General features: G+C 39.3%; 1 protein-coding gene across 2 annotated transcripts in view; it reads right to left on the bottom strand.

Moving 5' to 3' along the window:
- The window catches only part of ANO6 (anoctamin 6), a 189,967-nt gene that overhangs the window by 108,271 nt on the left and 57,472 nt on the right, over positions 1–24,224 (bottom strand). For both annotated transcript variants that reach the window (XM_041735628.1, XM_041735629.1), the window contains one exon: positions 4,904–4,983. In XM_041735628.1, the coding sequence (XP_041591562.1) occupies positions 4,904–4,983 (80 nt within the window). The remainder of the gene's footprint in view (positions 1–4,903; positions 4,984–24,224) is intronic.

The raw sequence follows: 24,224 nt of genomic DNA, 5'->3' as shown, positions 1-24,224 counted from the left end.
ACCAAATAAGAATTTCAGGAAACCAACAGTATTTTGTGTAAAGTATTACTTCCCCCTCAGAAAGGGAGCCAGTTACACAAAATCCCAAACAGGATAATAACTCTTCAGGCCTTCTCCTTTCCACAAGCGTGGAATAAAGGGGACACATTTTTGCTCCATTTTGATCCTCATCTTCCTGAGTCTATGTTTTAGCTTAGTCTTTCTAAATCCTGAGATTTCTCATCATCTTCCTTGGTTTATCCTATTATAATCCTAATACTCTTTTGTGAGCCTAAACTCTTATTATTTACTGCAAATTTGGCAGAAGCTAAACCAAGGAAAACAGCATCAATTGGCATGAAACAAGAGGCGATGATAATCTTCCTGCCTCTAAAAGCCAGGAGAGTTAGACTTAAAACTCAAGTTCTGAAAGGGATAGAAAGGGGAATATTACTAGCGAGACTTAGATCACAAAACGTAAATCTTTAGCTTTTCCTTTCCTCTCATGTCTTTTTGTGTTGACAGCAGCCTGGTTCCCATCCAGCTAGCTACAAGCAGATTCACCATTGATCCATCAGCATTCCTCTCCTTGTGTACTCAAGGCATTCAGGCCCATTCAGGCCCAGGCTCCTGGGTCAGTACCAAAAGAGTCAGGGTTTCTAGAAAGAGCCTTGATCATTAATCAACTTTTCCCCTACTTTTTTCCACTCCTTAGGGCTTGGAATGAACCTGGGGTCCTCTGGGCCAGCAATGACTGATGAACCCCTGAACTAACCCATCGGATCACCTTTGCTCTTAAGCAGACCTGAGAGTGAGAGCACCAAGGAAGCCTGGGTTGCCCTACATCTGCATGCTACCATGTTGCAGAAAAACCCTGATCTGCTCCATTACCATGCTGGTGGCTCCCCACCCTTGGTTCTCACCGATTGCCTCATTCTGCAGCCTCTGCTTTAAAGTCTGAACTCTACAAGGTTATCCAGCTTTCTGATATTCAGTACCCAGTCTCCCTTTGGCCAAATCCCTTCTCCAGAGTCTGATACTGATCATTATGAACCTAGTCTATTTTCAGAGCCCCTGTCCCTAAATGATGGCCACCAATCACAGGGCTCCAGAGCATCTGGCTGTGTCACTATTTCCTTGACTAGATCCCCCTTGAATTAATTGCTTTGAAAATTACAATGTGATTAATTATAGCTCACCAACACAAGGGAACAGAAGTTAGGGAAGATAACAATAATGTTAAAGAAAAAAAATAGCATGGAGCTGTACACCTTAATCCTACACAGTGCTGCATGTCAATTATATCTCAATACAGCTGGAAAAACAACAGTGTAGGACAAGGTGCTGATAAAATATTAAGTTAATAAAGAAGATTATAAATAGATTTTTACTGTGCTTAGACAAAAAAAAAAAAATAATAAGCGAACCGGGATTGAGGTGTTTTCCTACCACAATGAGATCCCCCAGTTATTCTCTGTAAAATCAGCATTTGGCCAGGCCCCTTTCACCATGAGCCCCATCCACACATCCACCCTGCCTCCAAGTAGGGCTATGCCCAGTTTCCACATGTCCTCAGCTCCTCACAAGCAAGAACACAGGCACCTCATGTCCACGGTCTGTTCTCCCCTTAATATTTTGGAGAGTCTGGCAAAACTCACTCTGCGTCTGTGAAGCGGAGTAGGAGGTGGGGAGGAGCAGCACGGGTGTGCAGGGGACAGGTCATCAGTGGGCAACTCTGCAGGGAGCAGGAGAAGGAGATGTGGTGTGGGCCCAAGAACAAGGCACACAGGAGCTTCGGAACGGTGTTTATTTACCTGGGATTTCTGCAGACCCTACAGCAGTACCGGCTCTGCCTGCCGAGTCACATTACACACACCTGAGCTGTGAAGGAACCTTCCACATGCTTACCATGCTGGTAACCGAGGCTACTCAGCCAGCACTGCTCGCTCAGGCCTTGTTTCAAATGAAAGAAAAACAAAAATCCTGAAGGAAACAAACTAATAATGATAAGCATTTTGTTCTCCCCGTTGGCCAAACTATATCAATACACTCTGTTGTATAAAAAGACTAGCTCTTGATCCCCCTAAAGTCTGAACTATTTGAGAAGAAGGCCTGAATAAACACGGTCTACACCTTGCTTTATTTCAGTTCACCTTGGCAAACGGCAGCGGCACCTGGCCAATGCCAGGTGGAGAAAAACAGAACACCGATGCTTCCGCTCCTCTTATTCTTCTCCATCTTCTCTCTGTTTTCAGTGTTGCTTTGTGCCAGGCTCCCTCTGCTCCTAGGTGTTGCACACCCTGTTTCTGATTTAAATTTTCGGTTTGGATCAACTTACCTGGCTTTGTCCTGGCATCAGCTCGATCCACCTGCCTACACACTGGAGCCACCCGTTTTCACTGCCACTGCCACTTTCTGCCTACAAAACAGGCTTCCCTTCCACAGTGTGCCTGGTTCCCTTGAGTATGCTGTTCTCAAGGCACCTTATGCACCTGTTTGTTTACCAGGGAGACTGCAGTTTGGGAAATAGATGTGTGCTGGGAACTGAAGTGCAGGGGCCATGGTGATGTGGGGAGAAAACACAAATGGCTATGTACGTGGTATCCGACGATGTGGCATGCAATGAGCATCAGATGTGTGAAAATCTAAAATCTGAAAAGCACAAGAAAATCACATACTCCTTCCTAAACATGGTATGAACACGCAATTGGGGAAAGATAATTGTTGGCTATAGAAATCTTGTATCAACCACACATCTAAGAAAACCATGCTTAACAAATTTAGCTCCACTAATATAAGGTGATCTTAAGAAAAGATTTCAGATATTTCTTTTTAAGCATTTTCTTACACAGCCATATAGTGGAATTTATTGAATTTTAATGTGTATGTGGCACAACTACACAGCATAAACTAACGTTTTGTTTTTTTGTTTTTTTCCAAAGATTTTACTTATTTACTTGAGAGACAGAGAGTGACAGAGATAGTGAGAGAGAACACAAATAGGGAGGACAGGGAGAAGCTGACTCCCTGCTGAGCAGGGAGCCCAACACAGAGTTCGATCCCAGGACCCTGAGATCACGACCTGAGCCAAAGGCAGCGTTTAACCAACTGAGCCACCCAGGCACCTTGACTCTAGAGATTCTTGAGGCGTGAGAGTGAGAAAGAAAAATGTGGAGATTTAGCCTAAAAAAATCTCCATTCAGTTTGAGCATTCTCAGACCCATTGTTAAGAGAAATCTCTCAAAACATAAGTATATTCTGTGATCCTCAAGTTCTCCTTGTCATTCCAACTTAGACTCACCAGTCTTCACCCCTTGAAAAAAGGATAATGAGGTGGTCAGGAGGTTAACACCGAAGGTAGAATGACATTCCCAGTGTAGACTATCTGTTGCAAAGACCTAAGGCATGCCAACCTCAAACATCCTAATACACGAAAATCTGTTCTTGAGGAAAATACTTTTATTTTCACATAACGAATCAACGTAAACTATACAGGTGTTCAGCAAGCACATCAACACTTGATTGCACACAGCTCTCTTTAGATTAGATATAGTGCTTAAGGAGTATCGACGAGGAGCATTTAGAAAATAAAACAAAAAAAGGGCCAGCTCCACGAGCCTGTATCAATTTCATATTCAAATGTGAAATATCTGTGTCAAGTCTGCTTTGGGGCTCTAACTATAGAAGTTAGAAAAACCATAAAACTGCTCTGCTACTTTAAGGTACAGGATACATTGGTGAGCATTCACAATTTTCCTTCACTGAAAATCTCATTGAATATAACAGGGAAGTCATTGAATACTATGTCTTTCTATTATATCCAAGTGATTTTCACAGTAGGCAATCTGCTAGTACACCACAGGAGGCCCACATTGTGAAATAAAATGGCATTGTGGATATAGTTTTATGTGCGATCCCTTTTCAGTCCAGAGCACTGCCTAGTTTCCTTACTCTTGGCTGAATTGAGTAAGTAATCCATAAAGAAAAGGAAAAGCACATAACGAGTTCCTTTTTTTAATTTTTTTGGTCTTTATCAATAATACAATTGTGCTCTGCCAATTACTGGTGTGGCAGCTGTATATCACACTTCAAAAATAAACCAAAAAAAAAAAAAAAAAGACTTTTGCCTTGCTAAAGTGGTAGACAAGCTATTTGCAGCAAGGGCAAATGTAAGTAAGTCTAGGTGGATCCTGGCGTGCTTTTCCTACACATCTGGTACAATACTATGGTACATGAGTCAGAGAACACTTCTTCCCACCCCCCTCTTCAAATGAGCCTAAGAGAAAATCTATTTAGTAAGGACATTCTGCGCATGGCATCCTATGTGCTTAATTTTCTTTAAACAAGGCATTAATAAAATCACAGTAGCATCTAATAAGATTTTTAATTCCTTGAGGGTGAGAACCATGGCTAATCTTTAATGAGTCTAATTTAGTGAGAGCATTTAGTTCCCCTCTTGGTAGGTACAGCCAACAAAATATGCCTAGCCCTACAAGATCCATCTATCTAGGCTGTATGACTGAAGGCTCCAGAATGAAATGGGAATCAGACGGATCAACGTACCCATATGTGCTCAGTAAAGACTGGTTTCCAGAGTCACTCATAGCAGAAACTGCTAGCAAGGCTACCACTGAATAAAGGAGGAGTTTTGGAAATAACAATGCTACTTTACTGCAGAAAGAGTTCCCATTTGCTAGTACACAGCAGTATGAAGAATAAGACTACAGATCATGCCACCAAGACACTGTAGTTCAGTAACCCGTTCCCCAGAGAACCAGAGCTTTAAATACTCAGCCCTGCCACTGAGAACTGAGCCATATCTAGAAGCACTAAAGGCAAGATTTCATTAAAAATCTTTTTCTCCATTTTGTGAGAACTCTCTAGGCTAACCAAGACACATTTAAGATAGAGTGGCAGTACTTACAAATTCTGGGGTTCGGAAATCAGGCTGACTTTCCAGTGGTCCAAAATTGGAGACAGTTGTCTGTTCGAGGTTGTCTAACACTAAAAATAAACAACAAAAAAAACCAAGACTTTTATTGGCTCATATACTTTTTTGCCTTTAAATACTGTTTTAACAACTGTATTTAGCATTTGTGGCATACCTCCAGGTTTACATTATTTAACACTTTCAGCTATCAGGGACATTCAAAATCTTTGGCAGCTATTTCATCTATTGGACAATGCCATGCTTTTACGATGCTCAGTCTTAAAATGCTCTAGGCTAGATCTATTACGGAAAATCATTTAGCTTCTACACGGAAGGACACAGCAACTAAACGTTATAAAACTCTAGCTAAATAACATTTTAGCCTACTAATGTTCTTTCTTCAACTACATCTCAGAGAACTGATGTGGAGTCATCTTGGGGTAGCAACTTTCTGTTTTAAAATCTGTTGAATAGCACTATCTGATAGAAATATACTGGAAGCCAAATACAATTTTCTACTAGGTACATTTTGAAAATGAAAAAATAGGTAAAATTAATTTGAGTAATATGATTCATTTAACTTGATATACCCAGATTATCATTTGAACATGTATTCAATATAAAAAATTATTAAATAGTTTACTTTTTTTAATACTAAGTCTTAGAAAGCCAATGTGATGTTATACTCACAACACATCTCAATTTCGACTAGCCACATTTCTGCAGCTCAATAGCCACATGTGCCTAGTGGTCACTGTACTTAATAACACAGTGTGGGAGGGATAAAGGAACCAAATCCAGAAGCTGGGTTTTTCTGCAAGACACCAATGTCACCATATCAACAAGTTCCTGATATGAATAAAAGCAAGTGTTCCAGATCAAAAGATAAAGGGAAAACAACCATCTGCAGTGTATGCTTCTAGACTGGATCCTAGCTTAAACCAGATGTCGAAGACTTAAAAACAAATTGGGGAAAATGGAATATTGATTAGGTGTTGGATTATAGTAAGAAATTATTAATACTGGTAAGTGTAACAATGTAATTTGGACTGTGTAGGAAAATGTTCTTAATTAAATGAACTTAAATATGCTTAAATATTTAAATATTTAAGTAAACATTTAAAAAATTTAAATAAATGTTCTAATTTATCAACAGGTCTAGCCTCTTCAATACATCAATGACATGAAAAAGGCAGACAGAGATTTAAAGAGCATAAGGAACCTATCTCCAATGTGGTTTTTTTTTTCCCATACCACCAAACAATTAACTGAATTCTGACACTATCTACCTGAAGATAGCATCAGACCACAGGTTAAGGGCTTAGTCCCACAAGACAGCCCCTAGCAAGTCCAGGTTGTCACCTGCGCTTTGGACTGACTGGCTTTATATCAAAGATTCTCACCACCCTCTCCTTGGGTTCAATTAATTTGCTAGAGTGGCTCACAGAACTCAGAGAAACATTTACTCACATTTACTGGTTTATTAGAAAGGGTCTTATAAAGGATACAGATGAACAGACAGAAGAAGAGATGCAAGGGCAAGGTATATGAGAAGAGGCATAAGGCTTCGATCCCCTCTCTTCATGAAGAGACACACTGTAAACCAACCTGAAGCTCCCCAAACCCTGTCCTCTGGGGTTTCAGTTAGATTTCATTACTTAGGCATGATTGATTGAATCAACTGTCAACCCACTGCCTTGGAGGTCAGAGGGTAGGACTGAGGTTCAACCCCCTAAACTCTTGATGGGTTCCCCTTTCAACCAGCCCCCATCCTGTGGTCACCTAGGGGCTTTCCAAAAGTTGCCTCAACAACATAACAAACAGCACTTTTTATCTATCCAACACTTAGGAAGTTACTAGAATTGTAGGAGCTCTGAAGTGCCAGGAACTGAGGAAAATCAAACATATATTTCTTATTATAAATCACAATATCACAACAACCATTAGCAGCATATGGTACTCATCTGCATTCTAACTTGGACCAACCAGCTGTAAAGGACATATTTATCAAAAATAGGAAGACTGAATATGGAATGAGCATTAAATTGTGTTAAGACATTACTTTTAATTTTATGAAGTGTGATGCTATCTTGGCTTTGTAGTGCCTTTTTAAAATGCATTCTAGTTTTTAAAAATAATCCATTAGAGGCTTTTGTGAAGAAAAAGGCTGAGTCCCTATCAATCCAGGAAAAATTCCCTTTAGTGGCCCAAAATAAAGCTTATTGGGAGAGACTGATTAAAAGATCTCTAAAGTGACTGTTTAACAAAACCAAAATGTCAGCCAACAATTCAACTCCCAAATTCTTAGGTTTGGTACATCACTAAGAAACATCCCAAAATCCAGATTAGATTTTATATTTACTCAGAATCCCGTTCATGAAATTCAGATCACTGTACACCTATAAACTGAAAGGAAATGCCAGTAGCAATGACAACACAAACAAGTGATTCTAACTTGAGTTCATCACAGGACCCCTAAAATGTGAACCAAAGCAGAAACAAGGTAAGCCAAAGCCCGAAGAACTGCAACCAAAGCCAAAATTACTGGGATTGCCTCTGAGAACACTAGGAGGACAGACCGTGGTAGTTACTGTGCAGCCTGTTACACTTAGGGAATTGTAACGTAATAAACTGGTTTATTCCAACATCAGAACAACGGTTGTTAAACTGGTTTATTCCAACATCAGAACAACGGTTGTCCAAGATAATTATTACATTCCTGAAGGCCGCCTCTAGAACTTCCTAAAATGTGTTTATACTAGTAGCTATGACATTGTGTTTTAAATTGGTGTTCTGCAGCTTGGTTTACATTAGGAAGAAAAGACCTAAACTTTTTATAATATTTAGATATTAAAACATTATGTATGTGGTATTTATGATATGCTGGTTTTTTGGTTTTTGTTTTGTTTTGTTTTTTTGTTTTTTTTTAGCAGAACCAGCAAGTCACTGAAATGGAATACTGCAGATATTTTTAAAAACGAGTCTTATAAATCTGATGCAGTGATCTAATTTTTGCATCTTTTACAATTAGATGCCCAATTTAACTATTAGGAATCTGGGGTCAAAAGACAGGATAGAGCACAAGTGTGGGGAGAGATAAAGGAACACACTGTGGAAGGGATATCTTTTTTTTTTTTTTTTTTTAAGGATAGGCTTAAAAAAGTATGCATTTGCCAAAAGACAGAGCAGAAACAAGATGTATTACCCAGATGTTTTATCAAATTAAAGGCATCTATGCAGCTTGAGAGGATTTGTGAGAGAAAATATAGAACTATTTATAGTTTTAGTTATTCCGCTGGTAATGGAAACTAATAGATTCACTGCTTAATGTCAACACAAAGGAGAAACTGTAAATTTGAGTGAATAAAAACAGAAGTGGCTTTACTGAAACACCATCTAGGTAGAACAAAGCTGCAGCTGTTGCTCTCATGACCTACCGTAGTAGTGAGAAGCAAATGATTTATGATGCTAATATGATAATTATACTTCCACTACTGAACAGCTCCCGTTACTGTTTGATATTCTCATTTCTGGTAATGTAACACAGCTGAAAAAGTTCATTTCTCAGCAAAAAGAGTCAAAATCAAGGTGACACTTTGAGGGCTTTTTATGAAAAACAGGGCAGAGTCAGGGAAAAGACATTCTAATAAGGCAAAAATGTTAATTTTTTCCCTTATATAAATCATTTTTCATGCACCATTTTGAAATGTATTTTTAGTATTGTCAACACGCCTCGCTTTACATGACAGAGGTACCACCTTGAATGGCTTCATGATTAGTTCATTTAATTTCAGCATTTGGAATATAAAAGTATTTTTTGGGACCTCTGTGTCATCTATTCATCAAAAAGCTGACTAAAAAACTGAAAACTAGTTATTCTAATATGATGAAAAAACTTTGGCTTTGACCTATCAGTGGAATTTTGTATGGATGTACAATGAAAGCAGAATTGAAAGTCAGGCTCCACAAACATTCAGTGCCTAGTTTATATTTTACACAGTCATTGTGCTGTTAGGCTCCAGGGATAACAGGAAGAACCAGGCAGGCAAGTCTTCCTCTTCTTGAGAAAAAGAAATTGAGACATGATGAAGGTTAATTTTAAGCTAATTAGTAAGTGCCACGCTACACAGACTTATGGAGTACTGAAGGAATGTTGTGGAAAACACCATGCACACATCTATCAATTGGTTTATGTAGGTAAAAGTTAAATAATTGAGGGTTTAGGTAAAAAAAAAAAAAACACTAAATTTCTACTTTTCTAAAATTTAATAATCACATAACAATTAGTTGAAAGTGAAAGAACAGCATATTTTAAAAACTATCAACATAGGTAAGTATAGTAAGATTAAAGCAATACAGTCATTGGTGGTACTGGTTCTGACTTATTTAGCAGAACAAAACAAAGGACCCAATATCTAGAGGTGTAGTCATTTTAATGGGTTCATAACACCACACTAGAAACCTCACCAGAGAGTTGCAATTCATATGATTATTCATCTGTCAATTAGAAGAAATGGAGTAACTCTTATTATCAGATTGCAAAATAGATCATTTCTATAGTAAAGCAAATCTGAGACTTAGAGTGGGTGATAAAAGGAGCTATTATCTATAATTTTGTAACTTAGATAATCTATTATCCATCAGAAAACACAAGAAAGACCTTTCAGGAAATTCATGAGTAAAAAAAAACAAAGTGCCTGATACGTAGTACCCGGGCAATAAAAATAATCACAATTAGGCACTCACATTTTATCTAAAGGCACCAGCATGGAAGTGGGTGGGTCCAACTGACATTTATTATAGTGATTGGTTACCACTGAAATAATCAGACACATAGTGAATATTTGAGAGACAGTAGATAAAAATAGATGAACCCGGTGCAAAGGGCACTGGGCATGGATTAAAGGGACTAACTTCAAGTCCTGATTCTGCAATGTAGCTGCATGATCATAGGCAATAACTTAGTCTCAGTTTATTTATCTGAAGCTGTTAATAAAACTACTTTCCCTTGTTATCTCACAGGGCTGTGCAAAGGACACAAATGACAATTCAAAAGCATGTTGTAAAAAAATATAGCATTGTATAAATATAAATTAAGTTCATGTACACAGACCCAGAGATATGCAAAAAATGTAAACAGAAATTTCCTGAGTGTGTTATTTTATGCTTGGCTCTTCTAAACATCTTATCTTATTCAATCCTATTTTTATCTTTGTTTTCACAGATGATGAAAATTTGAAGTTATTAGTTGCCTGAAGTCAACCACCAAAAGTGACACAATGAGAATCTGAACCTGTCCAATTCCAGAATTGGACATATTTTTTAATATACTGATTTATCTCCTCACCTGAGGTAATTCCAAGGCCCCCCGCCATTGCTAAACATAAGTTGATAAGGAATCAAGATCACATTGTACATATTAAGTCAAATAGATATTAGCAAACAACATATCTTGAAAAACAAATGATAGAATGGTATAGTGAAATGTATTATACAGCTAGCACAATTAGAAGAACTAATGGAAAAGCTCCACAAAATAAGTAAACGGATAACAATATTCTGGCAAATGGCTAAAGACACGCAGGTGTCAAGGAGTACAAACATCAAGATGAAAAAGTAGAGAAACTGTCTTCAGGAATGTCATGATCTAGTGATTGTACAAGAAACATCAAAGGAATGGCCTATTCACCTTGCGAATGAGGGTGTATTCACATATTCAGACTGGGCAGGATGTTTAATGATTTGCCAGGCAGTCCTGTACCTGAAACTCTGCTCCCATTTGACTAGATGTCTCTGAAAACCGGTCTCAGCATCTATGTGATATTTGACCTGAATGCTAGCAGCCACCCCTCACTATTCCCAAAGTAACTACACACCTGAGCCATCATTCTCTATCACTTCACACTTTCCAGCTATTACATGGGTCCACCTAGTCTCACTATCCACATCACTTCCAACTGAGCCTACCCAACAGGTCCTGCATCATCCCGTGGGAGGCATATTTGATCCTCAGGTTCTAATATCTCTTTCTCTGGTCTCAGTTTAACAGGATCTATTGTATTTCGGTGACAATTAAGTAGGGGAAAACCTATTTCCCATATTATCCATGGGCTGTAAGCCTGCAGATTACAGACCCTGTCATACTAAATGAGATTCTAAAATGAGGCCAAGGAGTCACCATATATGAAAAGAAAGTTAATAATGAGACATAAAACACAAAGACAGGAGAGTTTCTTTCAAGGCTAAGATGGTTGCGTTTTACCACGCGGGGCAGTGCACCTGAATTGTAAGACCTCTACATAGTATGACTGTGGCTTCAGGCATACCGTTTAACCCTAAATCTGTTTCCTCATCAATAAAGTGTAGATAATAATACCTACATCAGAAGGTCACTGTGGAGAACAAATTAACTGACACATATATAAAAGTGACGTGAAAAGTATTAAGTACTATATAAATACTGGCTATTATTTTATTTTTACTTCAATCTTTAACAAATTATGGCATTCTTAACCTTGCTAAGGCACCAAGTTTTCCTCTTGACTTTTTATCTTGACACTTCTTTTTAATAAAATAAATTCAAATGTGAAAAAAATAACATTAATTCAGCAAATATTTTTAAATGACCTTAATGTCCTACACACTGTTGGCTACTACTCGCAATGAAAAGAGATGTGACTCAAGAAATGTTTCCTCATTTTTCTAAATCTGGATAGATGATTTTTTTTTTATCCTAGCCTGTTACTGGCACTTCAACTCAATAACGGTAATATTAAAATGAAAAAAAAAAGTGACATTATCTTCTAATAATTTCTGGAATGCAATTTCAAATTGCATTTGATGGTTATTATAAGAGTCCTGCTTTTCCTATCCTAAGGCAAAAGTGTCCTCTCTCACTCTCTGTCTCTGGTATGTGCTCTTTCTTTCTCTCAGATAATTCTGGAAGTAGAAGAAATAGCTGAAGGGGAAGGAACAAAGGACGAAGGGAAAGACATCATTCATGAAGATGTCAAATTTGTTAGGGTAAGGAAATTTTTGACACATGTCTGAAACTCAATACTATCCATCAGGCAGTTGAAAAAATTAATAAATGTTCTCCCTACATTATGGTAAAAACTGCCTTGTTCCAAAGTTCCCCCCTCTTGTGCTTGCCAATTTTGATTAATGTACTATATTAGCATTGATTCAACTACCTAAGCCAGAGTTGGGGTCATTCTTCACTTTTCTCTTTCCCACACTTGACATTTGGTCAGTCACCAAGTTTTATGCTTTTTATTTTTTTTAAAGATGTTATTTACTTATTTAAGGAAGACAGAGAGAGAAAGAAAGTGAGAGTGGGGACGGGGGGATGCAGAGAGAGGGGAGAAGTAGGCTCCTCGCTGAGCAGCTACCCCAAAGTGATCCCTGATCCCAGGACCTGGGGATCATAACCTGAGTCGAAGGCAGACACTTAAACAACTGAGCCAGGTACCCCAGGTACCCCAACCTTTTTATTTCTAAACTCATCTTAAGTACACTCCATCTGGAATGGAATGCACATCCCTTCATTGCCTCCTCACACACATTTTACCCTTTCTTTAAATATGTATTCCAACATCGCCAGTTATGTACCAAGTTACTTGCCTCAACTTCATGCTCCTATAGCACTTTTCATTGTCTAGTAAAACCTGTCAGGTCACCAGTATAGGTGTCCAAAAACTCAACTGGCATTATCAGTTATTATAACAGTATTTTTCAGTTGCTCTTCTAGAGTGTGGAAGACAAAGATGAGTGATTATCTTACACAAAATTTCAGCCTATACTGAACAGAAGCCCAAATAATCACATGGTAGTTGTGTTCTCACAATTAGCCACCACCACAGAAGATAAAATCTTGGGAAGATATAGGTGTCTGTCCCCCTTATCGTATTGTATGGCCCTGATTCATTTTTCTTTTCCACTGGTCTATGAGCTCTTGGGGGATAAGCCATTGTCTTACTCTTCTTTGTTTCTTCAGGATTTGAAATAATATTTAATATATTACAGAGTCTCCATAAGTGAGCGAACCAAAGATGGGATGAATTATAAACTCTGTGTCATTCTAAAAAGTCACTAGCGCTCTTCAATTCCTCAGAATGTAGTCTCATTACTTACATAATGATAACAGAGTTTTTATATTTCCAGAAACATACTGCACTGGGCCACAGTGAGGTATGTTCATACCAAGGCAGGCTAATAATATAGTGTTCCTTCAAGATGATATTATTCAAATATTTTGACAATATTTATGAAAAGGAAGATCTCTGCCTTTCTTTCACACTGCCCACTGCTCCAGCAATGCATCAAACAGAAACATGCTCCTCCTTTATAGAAAAACAAAAGAGTGACAGTTCAGTGAGTCCCTTGGGCATCTCGCCCTTCCGGCCCTACCCTAGTGACAATTCCAAGGATTTCTTTCATCCACAAACAACATTATCCCTGAGAAGAGCTCTGATAAACACAATTTTCTTCATCTTGTTGTATTTCCATGAGGTTTAGAGTTGTTTTAGCTCCTCTTATGCACTGCCTCTCCCTATTCCCACAACCCTCCCCCCAAAAATTCAGCTCCAAAAATACACCTGGAAGTTAAACATGTCTCCTCTTGAAGAGCTGGGAACAATTATCACATTGTTCATTCTCACATCCCAACCAAGTTAGCTAACGCTTTTACAGAAAAGCCCAATGTGTATCACAAACTTCTCAGATTCTGAATGAATCCATTAGTTCCTTTAACATCTTAAAATATTTTTATTATACTAACATATGAAAAACATAAAAAAAATTCCATTTTAGCCATTTTTAAGTGTACGATTTGGTGGCATTAATTCTGTTCACAATGTTGTGCAACCATCACAACTATTTCCAAAACTATTTGTTAATCATATCAGAGACTCTGTTACCGCTAAGAAGTAACTTCCCATTTCCCCTCCCCACAGGCCACAGTCACGTCTAATACACTATCCATCTCTCTGAATTTGCCTATTATAGATATTTCATACGAGTGGAATCCTGCAGTATTTGACCTTTTGTTTCTGGCTTATTTCACTTAGCATAATGATATCGAGGTTCACCTATGTGGCAGCATGTGTCAGAACTTCACCCCTTCCTATGACTGAACATTCTACCAAATGTGTGTGGCTGTGTCTGCAGTAAACCACTTTTTATCAATCATTCATTCATCCATTGATGGACACTTGGGCTGTTTCCACCTTTGGGCTGGTGTAATACCACAATGAACAATGGCAGACAAGTATCTGTTTGAGTCTCTGTTTTCAGTTCCTCTGTGTATATACCTGGTAGTGGAATTGCTGAGACATCTGGTAATTTTCTGTTGAGCTTTTTTTGGGAACCACCAAATTGTTTTCCACAGTGGCTGTACCATTTCACAGTCCCATCAGCAATGTATCTACTTTATTATGGTTGTTGTCCATGCTTTTATTGTCATATCTAAGAATCCACTGCCAAGTCCAAGGTCATAAAGATTTACTCCTGTCTTCTTCTAAGAGTTTTATGGCTTTAGCTCTTATATTTAAATTGTTGATCCATTTGGAGTTAATCTTTTGTATATGGTATAAGGTTCAGTCCAACTTCATTCTTTCAGCATTTGGAAATACAGTTGTCACAACATCGTTTGTTAAAAAGATTCTTCTTTCTTCACTGAGCGTACTTGGCACCCTTCTCAAAACTTCATTGGCTATAGATTTGTTTCTGGCCTCTAGATTCTATCCTATTGGTCTATATGCTTATCCATATGTTAGTAGCATACTGTTTTGCTTACTACAGTAGCTTTGTAGTAAGTTTTGAAATCAGGAAATGTAAGTTCTCCGACTTTGTTCTTCTTTTTCAAAGTTGTTTTGGCTATTCAGGGCTCCTTACAATTCCACATGAATTTGAGTCAACTTTTCCATTTCTGCCATCTTTACCACTTTAATAAACACATTTTTAAAAATTTAGATTTAACAGCATTAATAATAATCAGTCATATAACTGGAGCATGATTTTATTTAATTTTACCAATTTGGTTTGTTTTTAAAAGCTTGGCTAAGACAGTTTATGTTCTATAAAGGACAAGTGGTATTAATTATAGAAATATGTTGCAACAATATCTTGGAAGGCTATTGCTATCACTTCACAGTTCAACTGGTCCAGGCCTTCCAGGACCCTCAGGGTCCTGAGTTTGCATTTGGCTACAGCTCAGCTGAAACCTGGTTCTAGTCATTGACCTGTTAGTCCCCAGATTATAGTGATTATACATGTCCTGGGGATGAAAGAAGACACCACACTTAAGTTTCTATTGTCTTTAAACACAAAGCACATTGAGTTGTAACTCCATGTTCACCCTACCAGGGTAGGCCTGATTTCAAAATGAGTTTTTGAAGCCCAGGAGGGATGAGAACATAGAAATGCAAGAAAAATAATTATGGGTCCATGTCCCCTTATCCGATATCTTTGATGCCAAACCTTTGTGTTTCAGAATTTAAAAAGAAAATAACTCTTTATATGTAAATAGTATATATTACTATACACCCTCACTGGGGTCTGGGACAGCACCCCTTACTCAAACAAACTCATGTTTTGCAGCCAACAATATGAACAGTCACTCTAAGTGGGATAAATAAAATATATAAATAGTCTCAGGCGGGCTGAGGTCAGGTTTCTCCACCAAATAAGTTCAGATCTGTCAGAGTTTTTTTTGGTTTGTTTTTGTCTTTGAGAATAGTTGACATACAGTCTTATAATCTGTCAAGTTTTATAACCAAATGGATTACCAAAAAAATTCTTTTCAGCACTTTTTAGATTTTTGAATTCTAAGTAAAGAAGTGTTAAAGTTTAACTACTAAGAATGTATTTAGCACACAAAACAGAAGATCTCAAAACCCAATTACACAGCTTGTCATATATACACAGAGTAAAATACTTGCAATTGCCTTAGAATTAAAGAGTAGGAAGGACCCCAGACTGTCATCATCATTCATCATCTCATGTGTTGAGTGTTTACCAAATCAGTATTTTCCCCAGTAATCTGCAACAACTAAACCCAGAGAGTGAACCGTAAATTCTCAAAAAAGAAAACCAGAATATACCATTTTTATTTATCAAATTGACAGAAAATAATTACTAATACCTAATATTAGCAAAGAAGCAGAGAACACATACATATTTTGCTAGTGTTGGGTTGTAGGAGTTTCTGGTTGGCAATTTGGCAAATGTAGCAAAAGTTTTAATATTAGTCATTCTTCCGTCTTATAATTCTATTTCCAGGAAACAATTCTTGCTTGCTTAAGTCTGACAACACAGTTATTGATAATATATAATACAATTATTTAAAATGACTTTGTAGAAGAATGCTCATCACACAAAATTTTAACAATGGACTTCAATGCAGAAAAGTAGATCATAAAACTGCGTATAGTATATGGCCCAAAAGAATTGAAAGCAGGAACTCAAACAAATATTTGTATACCCCTTTTCACAGCAGCATTTTTCACAACAGCCAACAGGTGGGAGCAAACCAAGTACCTAACTATAGATGAATGGATGAACAAAACATACAATGCAATATTATTTAGCCCTAAAAAGCAAATTCTGACACACGCTCCAACATGAGTGAAATCCTCATAGGGTTTGCGGGTAGCTGAATCCCAAGGACCTTACGCTAAATGAAATAAAGCTAGTCATAAAAGGACAACTACTATATGATTCCACTTATCTCATATCCCTAGAGTAGGTAAATCCAGAGACAGAAAGTAAAACGGTGGTTGTCAGAGGCTAAGAGGATGGAAGAAAGGGGAATTACTGCTTAATGGGTGTAGAGTTTCAGTTTTGTAAGATGAAAAACTTCCAAGGATGTTTTTCTGTGGTGACAGTTGCACAACACTGTAAATCTACTTAATGCCACTGAACTGTACATTTAAAAATGGTTACAATGTAAGTTTTGGGTAATGTGCATTCATTCTATCACAAAGTGTAGTTCTGCTAACAACTGTGGGTGAAGCTGCACCAGGTAGCAGGCCTTGGGGGACCATAGACAGATGAGCGTAAACAAGATCTATGATATGCGTTACCCTCCGTAGCTGGAGACGTCTTTGTACGCTTCAGTCCATAACTGCTGTCTGTGGTGGTCAGTGTAGAGGACTTTTACAGTCCTAGGGCTCTCATCACCTTGCCTATATTTTAACGCTCCCCTCTGTCATGAGCCATTTTCCAATAAACTGAAAAGTATATACAACTAACAAGAAAAACCCTACATATATTTTATGATCTAAATTTGTGTGGGATAAAAATAAATTAAACAAAAGAGAACGGGTGTTGGAATGTCAGGTGTTTTTCTTATCTGTTTATGTTTTCCAATTTTCTACAGTGAACATATACAGAAGATGACCACGTTAAGAAGTGTCTCAATCTTAACGACAAGTTCTTGATTTCCACCCTCTACTTAGCCTTCTCTCCAGCAAAAAGGCTTGCTATGCACTCCCCCCTGCAGTCTTCCCCATCTTAATAAATGGACCTCAAATCCAGTAAATTAATCAGATCAAAATTACTGGAGTCATCCCTGGCTCCTTTCCTTCAGACGCTTACATTTAACTCCTCAATGAGTCCTATAAGCTGAATTTTCAAAGTCCACCCAGATTTTGCTTTAAGCTACCAGTTAAATAACAGATCCATAAACCAGCTACTTCCCACAATTCCCATAGTGCCTAAAATATACCAGCTAACACTTAGAGAGTCCTTATATTCCAATGCCTGTTTTATAGCTAAGATTTTTATACATGAGCCCATTTCATCCTCATGACAGCCCTATAAGCTAAAAAATAAATATTGCAGTTACCTTTATGTCACTGATGAAGATGCACAGGCAAGTCAAGCATTTTGTCCACAGACACACAGCTAATGAGCAAGAGAATCAGAATTTAAACCCAGGAGCCTATAGGCTAGGCTTGAAGCCATATTACACACTGTCCCTTGGCCTTCAGTAGCTTGCTCTCTCGCATCATTCAAGTCTCTGTTCAATATGCCTGCCTCAGAGAGGCTGTCCCTGAAATCCTAACATTAACAGCCCAATGATACAGCTACTGTTCTGCACCACCTTGCCCTGCTGTGCTTTCCTTTAGTAATTAATAATAACTTCATTATTACATATAAAGCGAATCCCATGAGGGGGTTTGCGGGTAGCTGAGTCCCAAGCACCTAGAACAGTATCTGGGATGCGTTAGGAACTCCATAATTATCTGAATGACTTACCAAATGGATGCATAACTTCTATCAGGCTGGCTGCTGGAATGAGATAGACCGGATTTCAAATCCCAGACCCACCACTTCCTCACTATGTGACTTTGGCCAGTTTAGTCAATCTTTCTATGCTTCAAAGTCTACACCTGAAAACTAGGAATGATAGTACTTCCCCTCGGGGTTGTTTTGAAGATGTGGCGTGTGAAATGTTTAGCACAGTGCCTGCACATAGTAAACACTAGATGAGTATCAGCTACAAGTATTATATACAGAGAGAGGGAGAAAATGATATGTTTGAAACTTTCATTTTTTTTTTCAAGACACACAGCCTTCAGAGTATCTCAAGAAATAAGAGCACCGACAGCACTTTATTAAATGTTCTGTTATATCAAAAATTAGGAAGCTGGCTGTAAATTCAGTCTAATACTTAAGAGACCGTGAAGAGAACTCAAGAAACATGTAAATCCCATTTTTACACATTCTCTATCATATTCTTTCTTTCTTTTTTTTTTTTTTCCTTAAGATTTTATTTATTCATTCATGAGAGACACAGAGAGAGAGAGGCAGAGACAAAGGCCGAGAAAGAAGCAGGCTCCATACAGGGAGCCTGACATGGGACTCGATCCTGGGACTCCAGGATCAGGCCCCAGACTGAAGGCAGCGCTAAACCGCTGAGCCACCAGGCTGTCCTATTTAAGTATTTCCAAATCATACTCATTACTTAATTTTTGAATGTATGGGAATTTTTTTTTAAGATTTTATTCATTTATTTGACAGAAAGAGAGACAGAGAGCGCGTACAAGCAAGGAAGCAGCAGGCAGAGGCAGAGGGAGAAGCATACTCCCTGCTGAGCAGGAGCCCAACACAGAGTGGATCCCAGGACCCTGGAATCATGACCTGAGCCAAAGGCAGGCAGACCTGTAACCAACTGAATTAACCAGAAGCATCCCTCACATCAGACAAGCACCTCTCCAGGTGGTCCCCGGCATTGAACCCAGGCCCTCTGCACCACAGAAAAATAACCAACTCCGGGTGTCTCTTTCATTACACTCTGATTCTGTAATTTGAAACACTAGTTCAGTTGCCAGCTAGTAAGGACCTCCCATTACTCTCCCCAGTGTAGACGAGGCTGGGAATGGTGATGGGGGTGGGAAGACAAGTGGAACCACACAGGAACATTCCAGTCCTAATTTGGGAGCTCTTTACTTAATGCGTTGGAAGGCCATTTCTTTTAGAATCCCATCGGGGACTTCATCATGTGATTATCCTCCAGCTGGCCAGATGCAGTTTAAGAGACTCAAGCTTTTCCATTCTAGAAAATACCACAAAGTAGTTATTTGAAATTTTAAAAATAAATAGATCGTTGGGACATAGTTAAATCACCTTAGAGTTGCAAGGTATTTAAATTTTCTCAAAATATGCACTTAACATGCTAATTACAGAAATAACTAATACAAATGACACTTAAAGCAGAATGTCTTTCCCTAGGGAGTAATAATCCTGAGGCTTGTTCCAGGATCAAATGTCTTAAATTACCCGTCCCTTAGGAGTTCATCTCATGTCTGCTTTTGTCCTTGTCCTCCCTTTCTGTCTACCAAATTTATATAAGCATCGAGCTTTCACACAAAATAATACCAATCATTTATGTAGCATGCAACACCAGCTAAGCACTACAGGTCTCAGAGATGTAAAATTGTCCATTAAGATATTTATATATGAAAAAAAAGATATTTATATTTGAAGGTTTTAGGTAAAAACAACAACATACAATTGGCCATCCAGGGGGACAGCTGCTACACAGGGCAGGGACGCTGAAGGCACTCCAGAGCCATCCTGGCTGGGGGTTGCAGGAGGTGGTCTCTAAATCGAGTTCTGAGTGATATACAAGAGGAGATCGGAGATCATTTAAGAGGCTGCTCTCATAAGAAAATCCAGGCTCGGGGATCCCTGGGTGGCTCAGCGGTTTCGCGCCTGCCTTTGGCCCAGGGCATGATCCTAGAGTCCCAGGATCGAGTCCCACGTCGGGCTCCTGGCATGGAGCCTTCTTCTCCCTCCACCTGTGTCTCTGCCTCTCTCTCTCTCTCTATCATAAATAAATAAAAATAAATCTTAAAAAAAAAAAAAAAAGAAAAGTAAATCCAGGCTGGAACTAACAGAATGGTGGTAGTGGGTATGAACAGAATTAGATGGACTCCAGGGGTCTTAGGGCCTCAGAATCAACAGGCCTTTCCCAACTGGAGGGAAATTTAGAGACGCCCTGTCTCGGAGTCCTACCTGACTTGGGCAACTGGGTTTGCTAAGCAAGACAGGCCTTCAAATTTCCAACTTCTCCTTTGCCAGTTTCAGTAAGATCTCTTCACCTTCTGTTTTATAGAGGAAGTGGAAAACTAGATGCTTTTAGAGAGAAACATCATGCAGTTCCACTGCCGCCAAACTACATTCATTTATTCATTCAAACAACAAGTATTTATTGGCTGCCTGCCATGTGCCAGCACTGGTGAAGGCTCTGGGGCTGCAACAGTGATGGAGGACCCTGCTCCCCACCTGCTCATCCTCCTTGGCCTAAAGCCTCTTCCCATGCCTTGGTACCCATCTTACTATAGGACATCCAGCATTTTATTCCTGTGACTTTGATCTACTCTTCATTTGCCCCTCGTCGATATTTTTCATGCTCCAATTTCTTCCATCTTTTTTTTTTTTTTCAATTTCTTCCATCTTAAGAAAGAAAATAGAAAGAAAGAAAAAGCCCCTTGCCTTGGCCACTGTCACACTATCAAAACGTCAAATGCACATGCTCCACATGCTCCATTTGACTCCACAGCTCCATTTTTGGAACCTGTTCCACAGAAATCCCTGTACACACATATATGTAAGGAATGCACAAATAAATATCTACATGTATGTTCAGTGTAGCATCGTGTTTCAGAAGGCAAAGATGTCTAAATAAAACCCAAATATCCAGAGAATCTGTCACAACATGATAGAAAACTGTATATATTCATGTGATTAGGTGTTTGACCAAACACACACCAGGTGACAATACAGGCTTTTGCAGACTATATGGCAATAAATCCAATTTTAGACAAGTAAATATGCACCGATGTGGTACGTGATAGCATATGCATAGAAGAATCTGAAAGGCTATGCCTCAAACTAGTAATGGTAGTCAGGAGGGAATGCAGTTATAGAGATTATTCTCAGTCATATTTTTTAATGCTTAAAACTTTTACAATGAGTACATACTACTCTGATAATCAAAACAAAACAATAAAGAGGCAATCATAAGATAAAAAGCTATCGTAAGAAGGATAAGAAAAACTTCATCAGCCTTTTCCACTGCATCTGCCATATTACAACATAGTCCAAAATCCTTAATCTTACTGCCACAGCTCTGCGTGAGCAAGCGCCCCTCCTATAGGGACCAGCCTCTGGACACCTGCCACCTGACTGGCTCAGGTCATCCCGAGGCCCAACATCTATTTTACATTTTGGCCTTATCTGACATCTCAGCAACCTTTGACACAGCTGACCATGACTTCTTTCAAAGACTCTCTTCTCTTACAAGTTCATCCACCCCTCTGTTGGCGCCTCCTCCCTGATTGGAGCTTTACTTCTGAAAATATTCAGGGCTCCACCTACGGCCTACTCCTCTGTAATTTAGCCCTGGCATCTGTTAACAGCTTTAGATAAAAGGTTCCCAAAGCATTATTCTAGTTCAGGTGGTCTCTTGATTCCAGATTCATACATCCAACTTCTTCTGTGACACCTCCACTTGGAAACTTCCCAGACATCTCACACTCACAGAATGTTCACACGGGATTTGTTTACACACACACACTTCTTCCTCCACGATTTCTTGTCTCGGTAAAGGGCACTACCATCTATGCAGCTGGTCAAGCCAGAAACCTGGGTATCATCCTGGACTCCCCTCTCCTCTTCATCCTCACAGCCAAACATTCACCATCTTATGCTTCTGAATATATCTTCAGTCTGTGTTCCTCTTTCCATCTTACAATGCCAAGCAGCCCTGACCTGGGCTAGAACAGAAATTTCCTGACTAATCACCTGCCAACAGTTCTCCCCGCACCCCCCAATCCATTCTCCTTTCAGCAGCCTAAGTGAACTTTGAAAATGAAATTCTGACCCAATACTCTTCTGCATTAAACCTTTTAGTAGCTTCCCATTAGGAAGCTACTTCAAAATTTATGAACACAAGCATGTGTTATTTCTGTAACGGCCAAAGTAAGAACAATAATTTTTTTAAAAAAATTTATTTATTCATGGGAGGCCAGAGAGAGAGGCAGAGACATAGGCTGTCTGTGGGGAGCCCGATGTGGGACTTGATCCCAGGACCCTGGGATCACGCCCTGAGCCAAAGGCAGACGCTCAACCACTGAGCCACTCAGGCCTCCCAAGAACAATAATTTTTAAAGGAGTCTGGTTACAAAGAGACCATAAGCATCATGAGAGCAGGGATTATGTTTGTGTAGTCTGATGCTGAAGCTCAGTGCCTAGCCAGTCTGTGCACATTCCTGACTCTAATAAATACAGACTGGTGGGCTGAATGAGCTTATGAATGAGACACAGAAGAACCTAGGCTGGCCACAGTTGAGGCAGGTAGAGTTTTGTTTGCTGTGCCTTGTTCTGGAAGATGAAGCATGTACTCATATTACATATATTACATATTCACATGCACACACAAATGTTGATGGAAAAGAGTGAAGGAAAAATACACAGGAGGGGTCACAGATGGAGAGAGGCATAGGTAGAGGGGTTAACCTTAATCAGAGAAGCAAAGTTAAGTGTGAACATAAGTTTATATGTGTATTACATACATGCACATTTTTTTGAGGGGAGAAAGGGAGTGCAGGCATTGTCCCCCGAAGGTTTCCACTCCCTCTGTGATTTAAGAAGATGATCTACTAAGAATGAGGGGAAAGGGTATGAAATAAGGACATGAGGAAAGCAGTGAGAGTATGAAATCCTTTCCAGGACTGATACACGTGTCTGCTGGCCAGGTGTGCAAGGTTCAGTTTCTGTTCTGGGATTTTCGTCCTGAGCTCTGCAAATGCTCAAGAGTCCAATTTTCTTTTTGGCCTCCCATCCATAAGACAACAGGTCCCCAGAGTCAGTATAAGAAGCAAGTGTATCCCTACTAACCTGGGAAACTCTGACAAAAGGATTCCTATGCCCCACCCCACAGAGATTCTGTCAGTAACTGGGCACTCTGGTGGCTCTGGTGTGCAGCTCAGTCTGGAAAGTGCTGCCCTAAGGAACCTCACCTTGGCCTCCGGCCCACAGGGTCACCGGCCTCACAGATCACATTTTCTCCTCAGTCACTGTACTGACCACCACCGAGCACAATGGCTTGTGATCAAACCAGCCAGTCAAAACCACAGTGACATGCAACGTCCACTCAGTCTTTCCATCTAACAAGAAACCACAATGTGGAAGAGAGAGAAAATACAGATGTGGCTTTTATCTACTCACACACGGCCCAGATGGGAAGGACACGCTTCCTGGTGGGCTGCTACCGAGAATGGCCATCCCTGCTAGAGGGTGGAAAGGAAAGAAACCAGACCTCTTTCTCTATTATCTTCTCCATTTTTCTGGCTCAACACTAACACTTTCTCTCCCTATCAAGGACATGGATCCAAGTAGGCTTTGCAGCTGAACTACCATCAGCTGAAAAGACCCTAGAGGAAAAAAAAAAATCAGAATTTTTAACAATTTCTTGTTCATGAAACGTGGATTGCAATTTCACTTGAGACTTTACAGATACCAGAGTCAGAGACTGAACGACAAACACAAGGAGAAGTTTCGCTTCTGCATTTCTCTGGCAGGCTGCTGTGACTCTGTTTCCGAATCAGGTGTTCAGTTACACATGATCATCCCAACTTCTTAGACATAAAATCAGTCTTTGAGTAAAAAAGAGATCCTAAAATCATCTGACTTCAATCTCTTGGACTGACCGATGAAAAAATTGTGGAGGCCGAGAAAAACTAAGGCCATCCCACCTAAAGTTTAGCATTAGCACAAGTACAGCCATCTTAGGCTCCTGGGAATA

The sequence above is a fragment of the Vulpes lagopus genome, chromosome 21 (genome assembly GCF_018345385.1).
Source record: "Vulpes lagopus strain Blue_001 chromosome 21, ASM1834538v1, whole genome shotgun sequence".
NCBI classification, from domain to species: domain Eukaryota; kingdom Metazoa; phylum Chordata; class Mammalia; order Carnivora; family Canidae; genus Vulpes; species Vulpes lagopus.
This window is presented reverse-complemented; position numbering and strand designations above follow the sequence as displayed.